Genomic DNA, 20,692 nt, shown 5'->3' with positions numbered 1-20,692 from the left:
AATCGCTGCCAAAGGTGCTTCAACAAAGTACTGAGGAATAGTTCAGTTTTTAATCTTTAATAAATTAGCAAAAACTTATAAAAACCTTTACTTTGTCATTATGAGGTATTGTGTGTAGATTGATGAGGGGAGAAAAAAAAAATCAATTTTAGAATAAGGCTGTAATGTAACAAATTGGAAAATAGTCAAGGGGTCTGAATACTTTCCGAAGGCACTGTATATTCCCTCGCAGGTGCAGCCGTTAAGAAAGAACACAGATACAGACAACCTGACTCCAGACAGACTCTATACCACTACCCTCCCCCCTCCTACATGTACTCCTGAGTGGCGCAGTGGTCTAAGGCACTGCATCGCAGTGCTAACTGTGCCACTAGAGATCCTGGTTCGAATCCAGGCTCTGTCGCAGCCGGCCGCGACCGGGAGACTCATGGGCGGCGCACAATTGGCCCAGCGTCGTCCAGGATGGGGGAGGGAATGGCCGGCAGGGATGTAGCTCAGTTGATAGAGCATGGCGTTTGCAACGCCAGGGTTGTGGGTTCAATTCCCACGGGGGGCCAGTATAAAAAAAATATGTATTCACTAACTGTAAGTCGCTCTGGATAAGAGCGTCTGCTAAATGACTAAAATGTAAATGTAAATGTCCTACCCCTGGGAAATGGAGGAGCAGACATCACTCTACTGGGAAATGGAGTAGCAGACATCACTCTACTGGGAAATGGAGGAGCAGACATCACTCTACTGGGAAATGGAGGAGCAGACATCACTCTACTGGGAAATGGAGTAGCAGACATCACTCTACTGGGAAATGGAGGAGCAGACATCACTCTACTGGGAAATGGAGGAGCAGACATCACTCTACTGGGAAATGGAGGAGCAGACATCACTCTACTGGGAAATGGAGGAGCAGACATCACTACTGGGAAATGGAGGAGCAGACATCAGTCTACTGGGAAATGGAGGAGCAGACATCACTCTACTGGGAAATGGAGGAGCAGACGTCAGTCTACTGGGAAATGGAGGAGCAGACATCACTCTACTGGGAAATGGAGGAGCAGACATCACTACTGGGATATGGAGGAGCAGACATCACTCTACTGGGAAATGTTTACTTTTACTTTCAAATGGTTAAGGTTGTATCTTTATGATGAGTGCATCCTCAAACTTTTTCTCACACCAGCAGTGAAAACATGGTTGAATTCCATTCAGACTGAAACAACACCGATAAAGAAGATCCTATAAAGAGGAGGAACTGGGAATCCAACCCATAGAACTTGCCTCATAGCTAACGCATGCTCTCTGGAAGCCATGATTCAGGAATATAAATAGACCCAGTCATCATAGACGCAGGCCAAGGAAAAGATCCATGTAACAGTAACCCAATCCTCTCTCCCCAGCCCCTTAACTCATGCCCCATGTTTGGAGCCTTAGCGCCTCGACTCCTTAAACTGTTCCAGCTGCCAGCTTCTCCCTCACTCAACATACAGTGAATGGAAGCACAGGAGCCATCTCTGACTATTTTCTGTGCACTTGCACGTTCCGTCTCCAACCGATGCTTACACCCATCCAATGCTTTTAAATCCGTGATGGGGACTGTGTAGAGCACTGGGAGGTTAGGAGCCTTCTCTATGGCCAGCTTTCTAGATCACAGTAAGTGCACTAGGGATGCTCTTTATGTTTGTGCCAACTGCCAACCTCTCACCCCCCACTCTTTCTCTCCTCCCCTCTGCAGATTGTCTTTGAGGCGGTGAGCACAGGACAACGAGGCCTACTGGCCATCAAGGGCATCATCTTGCAAGGCCACCAGTGCAGTAAGTCTCCGCTGCTACACACACACACACACAGGGGGCCAGTATGAAAAATGTATGTACTCACTAAATGTAAGTCGCTTTGGATAAGAGCGTCTGCTAAATGACTTAAATGTAAATGTAGTCCTGTCCCATGTCACTGGGTTGTCACTCTTCAGCCCCCCCACCCCCCACCCCACAGCTCATCCTGTGACATGAATAAAGCCAGAATATACTACACAGCCAGTGAGACAAAGGCAAAAAAAAGGGGAGGGGAGCAAGCTTCCTGTCATTCTTCTCCTCCCCAGGAAAGACCCCCTGATACACAATCCTCCCCCAGATTTGTGAAATTCCGTGTGAGTAAGCTAGGCTAATTGCCTCTGATAGAACGCCCAGATCTGCTTAGCCATGTAGGCAGGTGCCGAGGAACACCACTCCACAAAGAATGTGTGATGATTCAGAGTGTGTAGATACGGCCCTCACACCGCGCACATTATGTTGACTGAAGATATAAACACGAGGAAACATCTCACATTTTTCTTCATCACATTTCAGTTTTGTTTAGTTGTGTTTTATTAACAACGTCACTGGGTAGAGTGGTGTGTGACTTTCCAAGGGCACTCAACAGATTACAAAGAGAGGTACTTAGCCTCATGAGAACGTTGACTTCTTTTTGAGTTTGGTCCTGGTCCACATTTTGTTTTCCAGGTGAAGCAAGGCAATACCATTAGCCCTCAGCTCCAAAGACTGGGGGAGTGCTGAGCTGGAAGATATCAGGGCTGCCGCGTTACTTCACAAGAGCTGTTTTAATTGCCTACCTGCAGAGTTCCGTGGCGTGTACTGTAGTGTACCTCGTCTCAGATATCAGAATCAAGGTCGTAGCCCGCCAGGGCCCGCCCACACGGAGAGACAAGGGGGAGCTAATTAAAAAGTCCTTTCCATAATTTGATTAGCATGGACTTTCATCCCTGCGTTAGTGAGGTGGTGATCCAACTTCCATTAGACATTCAAATTGAGTCAGATTGCCCAGCTATGTCGGCTTTGTTGTTAGTTCAGCTAGTGGACTATTAAGGGGACAACCCCCCTTCACACACACAAACACACCGTATCAACAAGGCTACAAGGAAGCATGTATTGATCTCTGTAATGGGAATTTCAAGATGGAAAAAGAAAGGAGAGAAGTCATTGATGAAGTCAATCAAAATCAATCCAGTTTAATTATAAGTTGCAACAGGGAGGCACGTCCAGCACAGAAGCAGAGAAAATGTCTAACTGGCCTTCACTAAGCAGGCTGTTACGTTCTAATCTCACAGCACCAATGTTCTGGAAACAGCCGCTGAGAGGCTTGTAGGAACTCACAACATCAGCTGCTACAGAATCAGCCGTGTTTCACAGAATACAATAACAATCAGGGTCCTTGTACCTCCAGTCTGGCGTCAATCACTGTCAACAGATATGAGCGCATTCCATAACATTCAGTAACAAATCGTGACCATCAACCCATACACAAATGAGTGTCACAAATAGAACACTGGAAATAAATTGTATTACAGAAAGGGAAAACATATAAATATGCTAATATGCATTGTTAATTACTCTAAACTGAATATGAACTTTATTAATCTTACATTACCCCATTACACCGCAAAAACGCAGGGATCTCTGAACACAGGGGCGAGACATTTTTGGTTTTGGCCACGTTATATGGCCCTGTTTTGATCTGCTACCTGACCCCTACCCCCCCACCCCACTCGCCTTTCCCCCGCTATTGTTGCGTCTGTGAAAACTTTCTTCTAATATCCTTGAACTCTGGAGAGATTCGACAGGTTTGTACTTCCCCCGGCTACAATATTTTCACCATGGCTTGTTTCCCTGCCTCCTGACCTCCTCCTCACCACTGTAATATCCTGATTGAAAATGCTGTCCCAGAGACTCCTCCTGGGAAGAAGCTAAAAAAAAAAAGTATGGAATCCATTTTGTGATTGAATCTCGTCAGATTTCTCCCCGCGTGGCTCAAGAGATCAGACCAAGGTTAGGCCAACGTCGACAGAGAAGAAATGTGATTTGTTTTTGGTGGGATTAAAGGATAATAGGCCGTTTAGTATGACTTGCGGCAGATGCCATATACAAGCCCGGCCTACTGGATAGATTGAGAAATGGAAATTCTGAAGAAAAAAACGACTCAATTTAACCACGGTATGCTCAATATGAATGGAATGAAAACGTTAGACTCAAACTAAATTCAACTGATAGTGGATGAGACAACAATACATGCATATACTGTATTTAGCATGCTTAATATGGCTTTGGTTATTCATGTATGTATATCTCTTTTGCAGTGAACACCCCACACTTCCTCCACATCAAAGGTGTAGAGGTCAACGCCAGGCAGACCGCCACTTTCCAGTGCACAGTCAACGGTCGACCACAAGTCAGCCACAACCTCTGGTTACAGGCGAGTCCATTTTGACCTTAAACAGTCCTATGGGGTCATTTTAGATCCTTAGTGCCACAGTGTTGGTGTCACATGAAGGCAAACTGCCATTACCAGACTCATTGTGTATGGCACATCTTCTTGAACCTTGGTTGACCTCTGGACCTGAAATGAGAGGCTCTGTGTTTTCCACCTTTCTCCATGACATTACTGTGGAGCGGAAAGATCCAGACCTCTACCTACCTAATGAGGGCCCTAATCTGAACAGACCTCTACCTACCTAAATGAGGGTCCTACTCTGAACAGACCTCTACCTAGCTAATGAGGGCATATCAGTGTGTTATCGGTAGGTTGACAGTGTGTGAGGTAGATCAGTGTGTTATCCGTAGGTTGAAAGTGTGTCAGGTAGATCAGTGTGTTATCCGTATGTTGACAGTGTGTGAGGTAGATCAGTGTGTTTCCGTAGGTTGACAGTGTGTGAGGTAGATCAGTGTGTTATCCGTAGGTTGACAGTGTGTGAGGTAGATCAGTGTGTTATCCGTAGGTTGACAGTGTGTGAGGTAGATCAGTGTGTTATCCGTAGGTTGACAGTGTGTGAGGTAGATCAGTGTGTTATCCGTAGGTTGACAGTGTGTGAGGTAGATCAGTGTGTTATCCGTGGGGTTGACAGTGTGTGAGGTAGATCAGTGTGTTATCCGTAGGTTGACAGTGTGTGAGGTAGATCAGTGTGTTATCCGTAGGTTGACAGTGTGTGAGGTAGATCAGTGTGTTATCCGTAGGTTGACAGTGTGTGAGGTAGATCAGTGTGTTATCCGTAGGTTGACAGTGTGTGAGGTAGATCAGTGTGTTATCCGTTAACTAATGCCTTTCATCCTTGTTAAGGCTGGAGATGAAACACTAAGCATTAAGTGAAATCCCCCCTGGTGACAGTAATGAAGAAATATTCCTGACAAACAAATGGCCCCCATCTGGCATGGGTGTGTGTGTGTGGTTTTGTCGGCCTGTGTGTGTGTGTGGTTTTGTCGGCCTGTGTGTGTGTGTGTGGTTTTGTTGGCCTGTGTGTGTGTGTGGTTTTGTCGGTCTGTGTGTGTGTGTGGTTTTGTCGGTCTGTGTGTGTGTGTGGTTTTGTCGGCCTGTGTGTGTGTGTGGTTTTGTCGGTGTGTGTGTGGTTTTGTCGGCCTGTGTGTGTGGTTTTGTCGGCCTGTGTGTGTGGTTTTGTCGGCCTGTGTGTGTGTGTGTGTGTGTGTGTGGTTTTGTCGGCCTGTGTGTGTGTGTGTGGTTTTGTCGGCGTGTGTGTGTGGTTTTGTCGGCCTGTGTGTGTGTGTGTGGTTTTGTCGGCCTGTGTGTGTGTGTGGTTTTGTCGGCCTGTGTGTGTGTGTGGTTTTGTCGGCCTGTGTGTGTGTGTGTGTGTGGTTTTGTCGGCCTGTGTGTGTGGTTTTGTCGGCCTGTGTGTGTGGTTTTGTCGGCCTGTGTGTGTGGTTTTGTCGGCCTGTGTGTGTGTGTGGTTTTGTCGGCCTGTGTGTGTGTGGTTTTGTCGGCCTGTGTGTGTGGTTTTGTCGGCCTGTGTGTGTGGTTTTGTCGGCCTGTGTGTGTGTGTGTGGTTTTGTCGGCCTGTGTGTGTGTGTGTGTGGTTTTGTCGGTGTGTGTGTGTGTGTGTGTGTGTGGTTTTGTCGGCCTGTGTGTGTGTGTGGTTTTGTCGGTGTGTGTGTGTGGTTTTGTCGGTGTGTGTGTGGTTTTGTCGGTGTGTGTGTGTGTGTGTGTGTGGTTTTGTTGGCCTGTGTGTGTGTGTGTGTGTGGTTTTGTCGGCCTGTGTGTGTGTGTGGTTTTGTCGGCCTGTGTGTGTGTGTGGTTTTGTCGGCCTGTGTGTGTGTGTGTGTGGTGACGGCTGTGAGGAAGCCGGGGCGCAGAGAGAAGACCATACAGAGCGGCTCTCGCTGACAGGATCCTCTGTCCCTCTCTCTCACCAAACAGACCAGCAGACAAACACACACACAGCTGACACACCTCTCATGGTATTGCCCTAAGCTGTGTTTGACCCCCTCTTCCAGTTTCATGCATCACAAGAAAACAACAGGAGGATATCTCCCCTAACATAAAGAAAACACCAGGAGGATATCTCCCCTAACATAAAGAAAACACCAGGAGGATATCTCCCCTAACATAAAGAAAACACCAGGAGGATATCTCCCCTAACATAAAGAAAACACCAGGAGGATATCTCCCCTAACATAAAGAAAACACCAGGAGGATATCTCCCCTAACATAAAGAAAACACCAGGAGGATATCTCCCCTAACATAAAGAAAACACCAGGAGGATATCTCCCCTAACATAAAGAAAACACCAGGAGGATATCTCCCCTAACAAAAAGACCAGGAGGATATCTCCCCTAACATAAAGAAAACACCAGGAGGATATCTCCCCTAACATAAAGACCAGGAGGATATCTCCCCTAACATAAAGAAAACACCAGGAGGATATCTCCCCTAACATAAAGAAAACACTAGGAGGATTTCTCCCATAACATAAAGAAAACACCAGGAGGATATCTCCCCTAACATAAAGACCAGGAGGATATCTCCCCCAACATAAAGAAAACACCAGGAGGATATCTCCCCTAATATAAGACCAGGAGGATATCTCCCCCAACATAAAGAAAACACCAGGAGGATATCTCCCCTAACATAAAGACCAGGAGGATATCTCCCCCAACATAAAGACCAGGAGGATATCTCCCCTAACATAAAGAAAACACCAGGAGGATATCTCCCCTAACATAAAGACCAGGAGGATATCTGTCTGGTCTGTCGTTCTCTCTCCCATCTAAATATTGGACTGTTAACGGTTCAGTTTGACCTCTCTGTGACCCTCTGCACCGATGCCTTTTCCCAGGTGGGCTAGACTAGCGTTGCCTGCCAGGCAGCCCCGTACTCCTCTCCCGTACATAAACACACCAGCGGAATGTGTAAACCTGCTGATTAGCACAGGGAGAACGGCAGCCATGGTGTTAGACCCCATAGCCCGCAGGCACTCTTCACTAGGTCTACAGTATACTGCTTCAATCTGCAGTACAATCTACTGTACTCTAGTCTACACCATACTGGCAGTGTTGAGTTCATAAACAAAGTTTAACAAGAGTCAGTGCAAAATACTCAATTTGTCATCTGTCGAATGAGAGGAACCAGTTTGGATGGGGAAGGTGTTTGTAATGTACATTTACATGACCGTGTGTTGCTGTGTATTTTCCTACCAGGGTATCGGAGGGAGACAGGCCCCGATGAGAGCGACCAAGCCGGTGAACTCCCGCCGCTACATCGCCACGTTCGACGTGGAGAACACCACTAAGGAAGACTCTGGACGCTACCGCTGCATTGTCCACTCAAACAAGGGCGTGGGCGTGTCCAGTTATGCCGACCTGACTGTCAAACGTAAGTCACGTTCTGCTTGTGCCTCTTAATATTGACCTGCCAAAAAGACAGGTAAAGTTTCCTACACAAATAGGTGTTACGTCAGAGACTACTGAGGCAGTATACACTGTACAGGATACTGTGCATGTTAGGGTTACACCTATGCATACACTATCTATGTTTAAGAGCCAAAGAGTTATGAAATAACTTTTCACATTGACTTTTAATCAACTATAATAGATATTTAATTTAGTTAATTTCTTTAACCACTCCCAAATTAAGCATGCTCGCAATCACAAGCCAGTCTGTCATTATATCCAGGAGTGGGCCTCCCTCTCTCTAATCTCCATTGCTCAGGTTCAGCCTCAGTGATTGGCCTCTATTGTACTCTAAATGTCTCTCTCAGCCAGCTCAGTGTGAGGGATAGCTATAATCCTGGACTGCCAGATAGAGACCTGTCAATCACTCTCAAATAGCCCTGCGTGTTTCCACCAGCACACTCTGTCTCTGTGTGCAGCAGGCTCCGGCGGCGGCCTCACTGACAATGTGTCAGAGGAGTGTGTGTGTGTGCATGTTCTACTTTTTATTAGGTACACCACCCCGTTCACGAAAATGGTTAGCTCCTACAGACTATATAAAGCAGGCAGACAGGCATCGAGACATTCAGTTACTGTTCGATTGAACGTTAGAATGGGCAAAACGAGTGACCTGAGTGACTTTGAGCGTGGTATGATCGTCGGTGCCAGGCGCTCCGGTTCCAGTATCTCAGAAATGGCCGGCCAGTATCTCACTCACGACATGTGTAGGGTTTACCTAGAATGGTGCGACAAACAAAAAACATCCAGTCAGCGGCAGTCCTGTGGGCGAAAACAGTTATTTGATGAGAGAGGTCGAAGGAGAATGGCAAGAATCATGCAATTTAACAGGCGGGCCACAAACAGGCAAATAACGGCGCAGTACAACAGTGGTGTGCAGAACGGCATCTCGGAACGCGTCGGTCCTTGTCACGGATGGGCTATTGCAGCAGACGACCACATTGGGTTCCACTCCTATCAGCGTCTCCAGTGGGCACACGATCACCAACACTGGACAATTAAGGAGTGGAAAAACATTGCCTGGTCTGACGAATCCCATTTCCTGTTGCGTCATGCTGATGGCAGAGTCAGGATTTGGCATAAGCAGCATGAGTCCATGGCCCCATCCTGTCTGGTGTCAACGATACAGGCTGGTGGCAGTGGTGTAATGGTGTTAGGTCCCTTGATACCAATTGAGCAACGCCACCATTCCCCGATGAATTCAGGCTGTTCTGGAGGCAAAGGGGGGATCTGACCCAGTACTAGATGGGTGTACCTAATAAACTGGCCTGTCAATGCAAATGAGCCTTGGCACGTTGCTGTGACATAGTAAATCTGGTTGTGTAGAGGAACGTACGATGGCCGCTCTTCTCACATCCCTATCAAATACAAACCCAGCTGTGGGCATATAGGACTGAGCCTGAGGTTAACAAGGCTGACCTGAGGCATGTAGAGGAATGGCTGGGGTTATAAATCATTCACATTGTATTGTTAAACCCCCACATGGCCCATCAGTTCCCAGGGAGGGACATTACTATACAACTACTGCCAGGTAGAGGACATTATATGATCTGATAGGATATATTATCCACCTGGTACTCTACCTACTGCCAGGTAAAGGACATTATATGATCTGATAGGATGAACAAAAGCTCCCTTTCTTGAACCATTTAGTAGTAATATCACTGCCTGGAGTTATAACGACTGTTTGTCAATCTCACAGATGTAAAAAAATAATAATAATAATTGCTACAGGCTTAACGTACCATGTCCTCCTCCCTCGACACCCAGTCTTTCCAAGGTGTGCATGGCTAGCCCTGCCACACTAGCAACGACAAGCGTGCTCACAGAACGTCCAACATCTCTCTGACTCCATTTTCTAACCCCTCTCCAAATATTGAACCATAATCACTTCACCACACTCATAATGGGACCCAGAAGGAGAGTGTACATGAGCTTCCACAGCCCATGGGACAGGGACCAGTTGGAAGTCATCTGGGGAACTGTGCGGGCTTAGGGGTTGGGTTGCACGGGGACCGACCAGCCAGTAACACTCTATATATAGTCTGTTTAGGGTAGGGCCCTGTGACCACTGGGAGGGTGTGGCTAGCAGCAGGTGCTATCTAAAGGCACAGCTGTGTTTAGTTCATAGTGCCTCTCCAGTCCAGTCCACATGGCTCGCTGCTTGCTTACTCAGCGCTTATGGCTACATGCAGCCATCCAGCGCCACGGCGACAGCTGAGCGCCACAACAACCACACGGCGACCACACGTGGCTCGCTCGCTGCCTTGAGCTGGGTCTTTGAACAAGGGGCACTCTTTTATGACCTCTAGGTTGTTGATTACGTGGGACTTGTAGTTCAACTGTAAAGTGTGACTTGTAGTTCAACTATAAATTGGTGACTTGTAGTTCAACTATAAATGGGTGACTTGTAGTTCAACTGTAAATATATATGAAGTCCCTTTTAATTGTTGGGCAATGTGGTGACGATGGGGATATCACTCCTCCAGAATTTGGCTCAAATACTATTTGTTTTGTTTATACCTCAGCTGCAATTGATTACGCTTGCCTGGCCCAATGGAGTCAGCAGGATAGTCCCAAAAGTGCAAACTATGCCCCTCCGGCACTCTCGACAGACTCAATCAAATGCTCAGTGTTTGAAAGAAAACAAGTACTCTCACCATACAGATTGGTGATGTCTGTAATGTCACCCTCAGCCCCAGCGCTGTATGCTGTTTAGTCATTACTGATGGTCGATACCCACGTGGAGGGGAAAGGGAGCGAGGCCTGACAGTACGATATGGCTCCAACCTTTTTTGTTTTCCCATTGCCGGGCCCTCCCGAAGCCGTTGAAGGACCTGATGTCTTATTTCTCTTCCTCCCCACAACCCAAACAAAATGACAGAGATGATGTGGTATCGGCTGAGCGGAGATGGAGACTCGTCTCGCCACCCGAGCCCCTGCTAGAACACCTTACAAGCCCCGTCGTCTAACTCCGCCCCACAGCCAAATTGAACTGTCACTTCATCTCAAAGTTAATCTGAGGCGACGATGAGTTGGCATCGCGCTCTCTCTCTCTCTCTGTTCTCTCTCTCTCTGCTTCTAGAGACAGTAAGATGTTTTTATTTGGCGTGTGAGTGTCTACACCTGTTTTCTGTCTGACAACAGATAAATCAGTCAGTACACCAGGGATCAGGACAGCTGTCTTGACTGCCAAAGAAAGACGGTTAAATCATCCAGGCAACCTTTGTCTGAGTGGCTGGTCTCTACCATCAAAATAGAATGAATTGTACATCTATGCTCTATATCAGGAGTCGGCATTTCTTTAAAAACGTTCATGGGGGGGAAAAATCTGTTCCCAAGTATTCCCTCAAATAAAAGCAATGTGATATTTTTTTTATCAAGGTATGAAATCATTTTTATTTTCAAATACAATCTCTTTTTGCTCTTAGTTGTGGACAATTTGCAGTGTACAAATTATTATAATTATTTTCCGACACACTGACCATTCACTCCGACAAATATCGTCCCGCTGCTGAATCTAGTTGCCTAGCTACCCCTGGTCTATATGTAACAGACCTGGATTCAAATGTGTTGTCTTTGTAAAAACACCTGGGCTTGTCTGGTGACTGGCGCAATGGGACCAATACAATAGTACCTCAAGTGCAAACCCTGCTGGCATTCCAGGCAGGCTCAATGAAACGTTTAAAGTATTTGAAAGAAAATAAAGACTATGTAAACCCAGGTATTATATGTATAGAGTGATGTAAACAGAGAAAACGGAAGAGGAAGGGGTATGAGATGCAGGGAGGGTCAACAAGCGGGCGACCATGACGTCTGTCTGGTCTGTCACATGCTGTGAGAGATGTCCTGAGACTGCTGGGTAACTCCTGGGGCCATCATCGAGAGAGCGAGAGGGAAGAGAGAACGAGAGAATTTAGCTTGACCGATGCCACCACACGACCCACAACAATCTACTTTCCTGGGAGGGTTTCCAATAATGACACTTACATTGACTCCAGTGTGTATAATACACTGCTCAAAAAAATAAAGGGAACACTTAAACAACACAATGTAACTCCAAGTCAATCACACTTCTGTGAAATCAAACTGTCCACTTAGGAAGCAACACTGATTGACAATACATTTCACATGCTGTTGTGCAAATGGAATAGACAACAGGTGGAAATTATAGGCAATTAGCAAGACACCCCCAATAAAGAAGTGGTTATGCAGGTGGTGACCACAGACCACTTCTCAGTTCCTATGCTTCCTGGCTGATGTTTTGGTCACTTTTGAATGCTGGCGGTGCTTTCACTCTAGTGGTAGCATGAGACGGAGTCTACAACCCACACAAGTGGCTCAGGTAGTGCAGCTCCTCCAGGATGGCACATCAATGCGAGCTGTGGCAAGAAGGTTTGCTGTGTCTGTCAGCGTAGTGTCCAGAGCATGGAGGCGCTACCAGGAGACAGGCCAGTACATCAGGAGACGTGGAGGAGGCCGTAGGAGGGCAACAACCCAGCAGCAGGACCGCTACCTCCGCCTTTGTGCAAGGAGGAGCAGGAGGAGCACTGCCAGAGCCCTGCAAAATGACCTCCAGCAGGCCACAAATGTGCATGTGTCTGCTCAAACGGTCAGAAACAGACTCCATGAGGGTGGTATGACGGCCCGACGTCCACAGGTGGGGGTTGTGCTTACAGCCCAACACCGTGCAGGACGTTTGGCATTTGCCAGAGAACACCAAGATTGGCAAATTCGCCACTGGCGCCCTGTGCTCTTCACAGATGAAAGCAGGTTCACACTGAGCACATGTGACAGACGTGACAGAGTCTGGAGACGCCGTGGAGAATGTTCTGCTGCCTGCAACATCCTCCAGCATGACCGGTTTGGCGGTGGGTCAGTCATGGTGTGGGGTGGCATTTCTTTGGGGGGCCGCACAGCCCTCCATGTGCTCGCCAGAGGTAGCCTGACTGCCATTAGGTACCGAGATGAGATCCTCAGACCCCTTGTGAGACCATATGCTGGTGTGGTTGGCCCTGGGTTCCTCCTAATGCAAGACAATGCTAGACCTCATGTGGCTGGAGTGTGTCAGCAGTTCCTGCAAGAGGAAGGCATTGATGCTATGGACTGGCCCGCCCGTTCCCCAGACCTGAATCCAATTGAGCACATCTGGGACATCATGTCTCGCTCCATCCACCAACGCCACGTTGTACCACAGACTGTCCAGGAGTTGGCGGATGCTTTAGTCCAGGTCTGGGAGGAGATCCCTCAGGAGACCATCCGCCACCTCATCAGGAGCATGCCCAGGCGTTGTAGGGAGGTCATACAGACACGTGGAGGCCACACACACTACTGAGCCTCATTTTGACTTGTTTTAAGGACATTACATCAAAGTTGGATCAGCCTGTAGTGTGGTTTTCCACTTTAATTTTGAGGGTGACTCCAAATCCAGACCACCATGGGTTGATACATTTGATTTCCATTGATAATTTTTGTGTGATTTTGTTGTCAGCACATTCAACTATGTAAAGAAAAAAGTATTTAATAAGATTATTTCATTCATTCAGATCTAGGATGTGTTGTTTAAGTGTTCCCTTTTTTTTTTTGAGCAGTGTATATCTGAAGTCTATAAAACACAGTCCTGAGTCAGACTTCAACCCCAGTGGACACATTACAGACAGAGGTCTAGGGACGTATTTCACACAGCGTCTCATAGTAGCAGTTCTGATCTAGGATCAGGTCCCCTTGTCCATCTCATTCATTTAGAACGTAAAGTTACAAATGGTCCTAGATCAGCACTGCTACTGTGAGACGCTTGATACATACAGCCCCTGGGCAGGCATTCTGTATTTTCCATCTCACGGAAAAGGGACAGGTTATGAGGCCAGGCTGACAGGAAGACAGATGAGCCATTACTTAACCAGTAATTGGTATTCTCACTGGTTCCAATCGATATCAGAGGCCATGGTGTGTGTGTGTGTGTGTGTGTGTGTGTGTGTGTGTGTGAACTACACACACCTTCGAAGGCGGCGACAACGCTCCGAGGTCCTGTTTTTCTTCCCACCGGAGAACTCCTGGAAATCATGATGTTTCAGTATTGTATGAAAGCAACGTCCTAATATACTGTATATTCAGTAAACTGAAGGTGTATGTCCTCACTCCTCATATGTACTTCCTGTATAAAGAACAGTGTTATTGGAAAGGAAATCTGGATAACTCAACCAGACTTTTCAGTCTTTCTGAGATCAAATCCTCACAGGGACATTAGTCACTGATATCCAAGTCTTATCTATACAGTTAGTAAATGCACCCGAGTTCCCAGACTTGGTCTCACCATGACACCTGGCTGGCCTGTCGGACAGGCTATCATCAGGGTAAGTACTAATTATAGGCTAAGTGTTGGGGGGGGGGTTGCGTGTGTGACTCAGAAGGATTGACAGTCCCATTTTTGTGAGACACTCATCACGCAAGATCAGAGGGAGAGAGAGGGGCAATATCAAACTTCAAAGGCCAACACTGGGTTGTGTTTAGACCTGAGACGCTGACGTGCTTAATAGTCATAGATGTAGGACAGCGTCACAGGTCCATGGAAGTTGAGTCAGTCACTCACTAGACCTGACAAAAAAACCTGACCCTAATAGAACAATAGACAAAACATTCACCCTCACAATGGACAGGAATTGGCTCATTGTCTTATCGTTGGCGATTGAACACGATAGACTGGGTTTGGTACAGTGGATCCTCCTCAGAGGTCTCTTCAGGAAGACGGAGAGAGAGCTGGGTAGAGGAGAGGGAGATTGTTGAAATGGGTCACATGAGAAAAGGAGCAGGACCAGTGGGGCTGATGGGTAATGGATTCAGGTCAGCTGTTCTATTAGCGAAGGTCAGGAAATTAATTAGTTTAACTCATTACCTCCCCTTGTTTCACCGTGCTCTCTGCCTCAGCCCGGAACTCCCGGCTTTGTGTGAGGCACCGACACCACAATCACTTAATTTCTCCTACTTAAGATTGAAGACGCCGATATCATGCTAACATGCTTTCTATTTCTCTACAGACTCAGGTTGAGTGTAATTGAGAATGTTTCTCTCTGTTCTGCTCTGTTTGCAGAGTGAACCAGTAGTATTTGCATAGTTTTAGTGTGTTTCTCTACACACTCTGCAGGTTTAGCGCAGAGAGCTATTTGCCATCTCCCTTCATCAAGAAACAGAACAGATATTTTGCAATATAACATCAATGTAATATCAGTTTGTGGGACCATATCAATGACAGCCCCTATGGAATTATTATAAAGTGTCTCTGGGGATAAGATAATTATTATATTACAAAGAGTTAACATTTGGTAGATAAACTCAGTATTTATCCACCAATTGAAATGACCATTTAAGACTTCTTATCTAACACTCATCTCTTCCTCTTGTCCCCCAGAGCCCCCGGTGCCCATCGCTCCGCCCCAGCTCACTGCTGTGGGCGCCACCTACCTGTGGATCCAGCTCAACGCCAACTCCATCAACGGTGACGGGCCCATCGTGGAGCGGGAGGTAGAGTACCGCACGGTGTCGGGCAGCCTCATCGACAACCAGCCCGTGGACAAGACCACGCACAAGATCGGCCACCTGGACCCCGACACTGAGTACGAGATCAGCGTGCTGCTCACCCGGCCCCTGGACGGAGGAACGGGGGCCCCAGGACCCCCCCTGAGGGCCAAGACCAAGTGTGCTGGTGAGTGCCAAGACGCGCACGGATGCAGACGCGAGCACACACACACACACACACACGCGCGCACACGCACACACCATGGAAGTGGGAGAAGGCCCTTTCTCCATGTATACAGTATGGTGTTGTACAGTTACATACTAGCAGTTACATAGTAGCAGTTACATACTAGCAGTTACATAGTACAGTTACATACTAGCAGTTACATAGTAGCAGTTACATAGTACAGTTACATAGTAGCAGTTACATAGTAGCAGTTACATAGTAGCAGTTACATACTAGCAGTTACATAGTAGCAGTTACATAGTAGCAGTTACATAGTAGCAGTTACATAGTAGCAGTTACATAGTAGCAGGTACATACTAGCAGTTACATAGTAGCAGTTACATAGTACAGTTACATAGTACAGTTACATAGTACAGTTACATACTAGCAGTTACATAGTACAGTTACATAGTACAGTTACATAGTACAGTTACATAGTACAGTTACATACTAGCAGTTACATAGTACAGTTACATAGTAGCAGTTACATAGTAGCAGTTACATAGTAGCAGTTACATAGTAGCAGTTACATAGTAGCAGTTACATAGTAGCAGTTACATAGTACAGTTACATAGTACAGTTACATACTAGCAGTTACATAGTACAGTTACATAGTAGCAGTTACATAGTAGCAGTTACATAGTAGCAGTTACATAGTAGCAGTTACATAGTAGCAGTTACATAGTAGCAGTTACATAGTAGCAGTTACATACTAGCGGTTACATAGTAGCAGTTACATAGTAGCAGTTACATAGTAGCAGTTACATAGTAGCAGTTACATAGTAGCAGTTATATACTAGCAGTTATATACTAGCAGTTACATAGTAGCAGTTACATAGTAGCAGTTAAATACTAATCAAATCAGATTTTATTTGTCACATGCGCCGAATACAACAGGTGTAGACCTTACCGTGAAATGCTTACTTACAAGCCGTTAACCAACAATGGAGTTCAAGAAATAGAGTTAAGAAAATATTTACTAAATAAACAAAAGTAAAATAATAAAATAAAATACAAAAGTAACACAAGAAAATTACATAACAATAACGAGACTATATACAGGGGATACCGGTACCGAGTCGATGTGCAGGGGTACCGGTTAGTCAAGGTCATTTGTAAAGTGACTATGTATAGATAATAAACAGTGAGTAGCAGCAGTGTAAAAACAAAAGGGGGGCTCGGGGTGGGGTAGAACCTGTTAAGGAACCTTTTGGTCCTAGACTTAGCTCTCTGGTACCGCTTGCCGTGCGGTAGCAGAGAGAACATTCTATGACTTGGGTGACTGACAATTTTTTGGGCCTTCCTCTGACACCGCCTAGTATATAGGTCCTGGATGGCAGCTGTATAACTTTTTGAGGATCTGGGGACCCATGCCAAATCTTTTCAGTCTCCTGAGGGGGAAAACGTGTTGTCGTGCCCTCTTCACAACTGTCTTGGTGTGTTTGGACCATGGTAGTTTGTTGGTGATGTGGACACCAAGGAACTTGAAACTCTCGACCCGCTCCACTTCAGCACCGTCGATGTTAATGGGGGCCTGTTCGGACCTCCCTTTTCCTGTAGTCCACGATCAGCTCCTTTGTCTTACTCACATTGAGGGAGAGGTTGTTGTCCTGGCACCACACTGCCAGGTCTCTGACCTCCTCCCTATAGGCTGTCTCATCGTTGTCGGTGATCAGGCCTACCACTGTTGTGTCGTCAGCAAACTTAATGATGATGTTGGAGTCGTGCTTGGCCACGCAGTCGTGGGTGAACAGGGAGTATAGGAGGGGACTAAGCACACACCCCTGAGGGGCCCCAGTGTTGAGGATCAGCGTGGCAGATGTATTGTTGCCTACCTTTACCACCTGGGGGCGGCCCGTCAGGAAGTCCAGGATCCAGCTGCAGAGGGAGGTGTTTAGTCCCATGGTCCTTTGCTTAGTGATGAGCTTTGTGGTCGCTATGGTGTTGAACGCTGAGCTGTAGTTAATGAACAACATTCTCACATAGGTGTTCCTTTTGTCCAGGTGGGAAAGGGCAGTGTGGAGTGCGATTGAGTCATCTGTGGATCTGTTGGAGCGGTATGCGAATTGGAGTGGTTCTAGGGTTTCCGGCATGATGCTGTTGATGTGAGCCATGGCCATCCTTTCAAAGCACTTCATGGCTACCGACGTGATGGCTACGGGCAGTAATCATTTAGGCAGTTTACCTTCGCTTTCTTGGGCACAGGGACTATGGTGGTCTGCTTGAAACATGTTGGTATTACAGACTCGGTCAGGGAGAGGTTGAAAATGTCAGTGAAGACACTTGCCAGTTGGTCCATGCATGCTTTGAGTACACGTCCTGTTAATCCGTCTGGCCCCGCGGCTTTGTGAATGTTGACATGTTTAAAGGTCTTGCTCACATTGGCTATGGAGAGCGTGATCACACAGTCGTCCGGAACAGCTGGTGCTATCATTCATGCTTCAGTGTTGCTTGCCTCGAAGCGAGCATAAAAGGTATTTAGCTTGTCTGTAAGGCTCGCATCACTGGGAAGCTCGCGGCTGGGTTTCCCTTTTTAGTCTGTAATATTTTTCAAGCCCTGACACATCCGACGAGCATCAGAGCCAGTGTAGTAGGATTCAATCTCAGTCCTGTATTGACGCTTTGCCTGTTTTATGGTTCGTCTGAGGGCATAGCAGGATTTCTTATAAGTGTCAGGATTATTGTCCCGCTCCTTGAAAGCGGCAACTCTAGCCTTTAGCTCGGTGCGGATGTTGCCTGTAATCCATGGCTTCTGGTTGGGAAATGTACGTATCACAGCTTATCATGAGATACTCTACCTCAGGCGAGCAATACCTTGAGACTTCTTTAATATTAGACATCGCGCACCAGCTGTTATCGATAAATAGATACACACCCCGCCCCTTGTCTTACCAGACGTAGCTGCTCTGTCCTGCCGATACACAGAGAAGCCTGCCATGTGATCCATGCGAATGTCTGAGTTACGTTCTCATGGATGGATATCACGTTCCACCCATCGGGCCTTATCAATCAATAAAATTGACTGTGGCAAATCAGCCCCAGCCTAAAACCCCAAACAGCAAGTAATGCAGATGTAGAAGCACGGTGGCTAGGAAAAACTCCCTTGAAAGGCAGAAACCTAGAGAGGAACCAGGCTCTGAGGGGTGGCCAGTCCCCTTCTGGCTGTGCTCGGTGTAGATTATAACAGTACATGGCCTTTAAGGCCAGAGATGACCAGCAGGGTCAAATAATAATCACAGTGGTTGTAGAGGTTGCAACAGGTCAGTACATCAGGAGTAAATGTCACTTGGCTTTTCATAGCCGGGCATTTAGAGGTTGAAATGGCAGGTGCGGTAGAGAGAGTTGAAAACAGCAGGTCTGGGACAAGGTAGCACGTCCGATAAACAGGTCAGGGTTCCATAGCCGCAGGCAGAAGAGTTGAAACTGGAGCAGCAGCACGACCAGGTGGACTGGGGACAGCAAGGAGTCATCAGGCCAGGTAGTCCTGAGGCATGGTCCTAGGGCTCAGGTCCTCGGGAGGGGAGGGAGAGAGAGAGAATTAGAGGGAGCATACTTACATTCACACAGGACACCGGATAAGACAGGAGAATAACACCAGATATAACAGACTGACCCTAGCCCCCCGACACATAGACTATTGCAGTATAGATACTGGAGGCTGAGATGGGGGTCGGGAGTCACTGTGGCCCCGTCCGACGATATCCCCAGACAGGGCCAACCAGGCAGGATATAACCCCACCCACTTTGCCAAGCACAGCCTCCACACCACCAGAGGGATATCAACCGATATCAACCACCAACCTACTACCCTGAGACAAGGCTGAGTATATCCCACGAAGATCTCCTCCACTGCATGAGCCAGAGGGGGCGACAAACCGGACAGGAAGATCACGTCAGTGACTCAACCCACTCAAGTGACGCACCCCTCCTAGCGACGGCATGGAAAGCACCGGTAAGCCAGTGACTCAGCCCCTGTAATAGGGTCAGAGGCAGAGAAATCCCAATGGAGAGACGGGAACTGGCCAGGCAGAGACAGCAAGGGCGGTGTGTCGCTCCAGTGCCTTTCCGTTCACCTTCGCACCCCTGGGCCAGACTACACTCAATCATAGGACCTACTGAAGAGATGAGTCTTCAGTAAAGACTTAAAGATGTTGCGTCTCTCACATGGATAGGTAGACCATTCCATAAAACTGGAGCTATATAGGAGAAAGCCCTGCCTCCAGCTGTTTTCTTAGAAATTCTAGGGACAATAAGGAGGCCTGCGTCTTGTGACCGTAGTGTACATGTAGGTATGTAGGGTAGGACCAAATTGGAGAGATACGTAGGAGCAAGCCCATGTAATGCTTTGTAGGTTAGCACTAAAACCTTAAAATCAGCCCTAGCCTTAACAGGAAGAAGCCAGTCTAGAGAGGCTAGCACGGGACAAATATGATCTAAACCAGGCAAGAACTTGTCAGTGTAAACCAATTAAGGTTTCCAATCTCTCCAAAATAATGTGGTGATCAATGGTGTCAAAAGCAGCACTAAGGTCTAGGAGCACGAGGACAGATGCAGAGCCTTGGTCTGACGCCATTAAAAGAAAATTTACCACATTCACGAGAGCAGTCTCAGTGCTATGATGGGGTTTAAAATGAGACTGAAGCGTTTCGTATACATTGTTTGTATTCAGGAAGGCAGTGAGTTGCTGCACAACAGCTTTTTCTAAACATTTTGATTGGAATGGGAGATTCGATATAGGCCGATTTTTTAGTTTTTTACATTTTCTGGGTCAAGTGAGGCTTAATTACTGCCACTTTTAGTGAGTTTAGTAAACATCCAGTGGATAGGGAACCGACAGGAAGTAGCTCTTTCAGTAGTTTAGTTGGTCCTGGCAGTTTTGTGCAGACTCAGGACCGCTGAGCTTTGGAGAAATACGCAGATTCAAAGAGGAGTCCGTAAATTGCTTTCTAATGATCATGATCTTTTCGTCAAAGAAATTCATGAATTCATCACTGCTGAAGTGAAAGGCATCCTCTCTTGGGGAATGCTGCTTTTTAGTTAGCTTTGCGACAGTATCAAATATACATTTTGGATTGTTCATATTCTCCTCAATTAGGTTGAAAAAATAGGATGATCGAGCAGCAGTGAGGGATCTTCAAAATTGCACTGTACTTTCTTTCCAAGCTAGTAGGAATTCTTCCAGTTTGGTGGAACGCCATTTCCGTTCCAATTTTCTGGAAGCTTGCTTCAGGGCTC

At 46.9% G+C, this 20,692-nt stretch overlaps 1 protein-coding gene across 2 annotated transcripts in view; it reads left to right on the top strand.

Moving 5' to 3' along the window:
• LOC121549658 (receptor-type tyrosine-protein phosphatase mu-like) overlaps positions 1-20,692 on the top strand; it is a 294,543-nt gene that overhangs the window by 114,995 nt on the left and 158,856 nt on the right. The window contains exons 4-7 of one of the 2 annotated variants that reach the window (XM_045210375.1): positions 1,730-1,808; positions 4,124-4,239; positions 7,471-7,645; positions 15,125-15,418. In XM_045210375.1, the coding sequence (XP_045066310.1) occupies positions 1,730-1,808; positions 4,124-4,239; positions 7,471-7,645; positions 15,125-15,418 (664 nt within the window). Of the gene's footprint in view, positions 1-1,729; positions 1,809-4,123; positions 4,240-7,470; positions 7,646-15,124; positions 15,419-20,692 lie in introns of those variants that run through there. The other variant, XM_041861450.2, reaches the window with a different exon arrangement.

This window comes from Coregonus clupeaformis, chromosome 34, assembly GCF_020615455.1.
Source record: "Coregonus clupeaformis isolate EN_2021a chromosome 34, ASM2061545v1, whole genome shotgun sequence".
NCBI lineage: Eukaryota > Metazoa > Chordata > Actinopteri > Salmoniformes > Salmonidae > Coregonus > Coregonus clupeaformis.
This window is presented reverse-complemented; position numbering and strand designations above follow the sequence as displayed.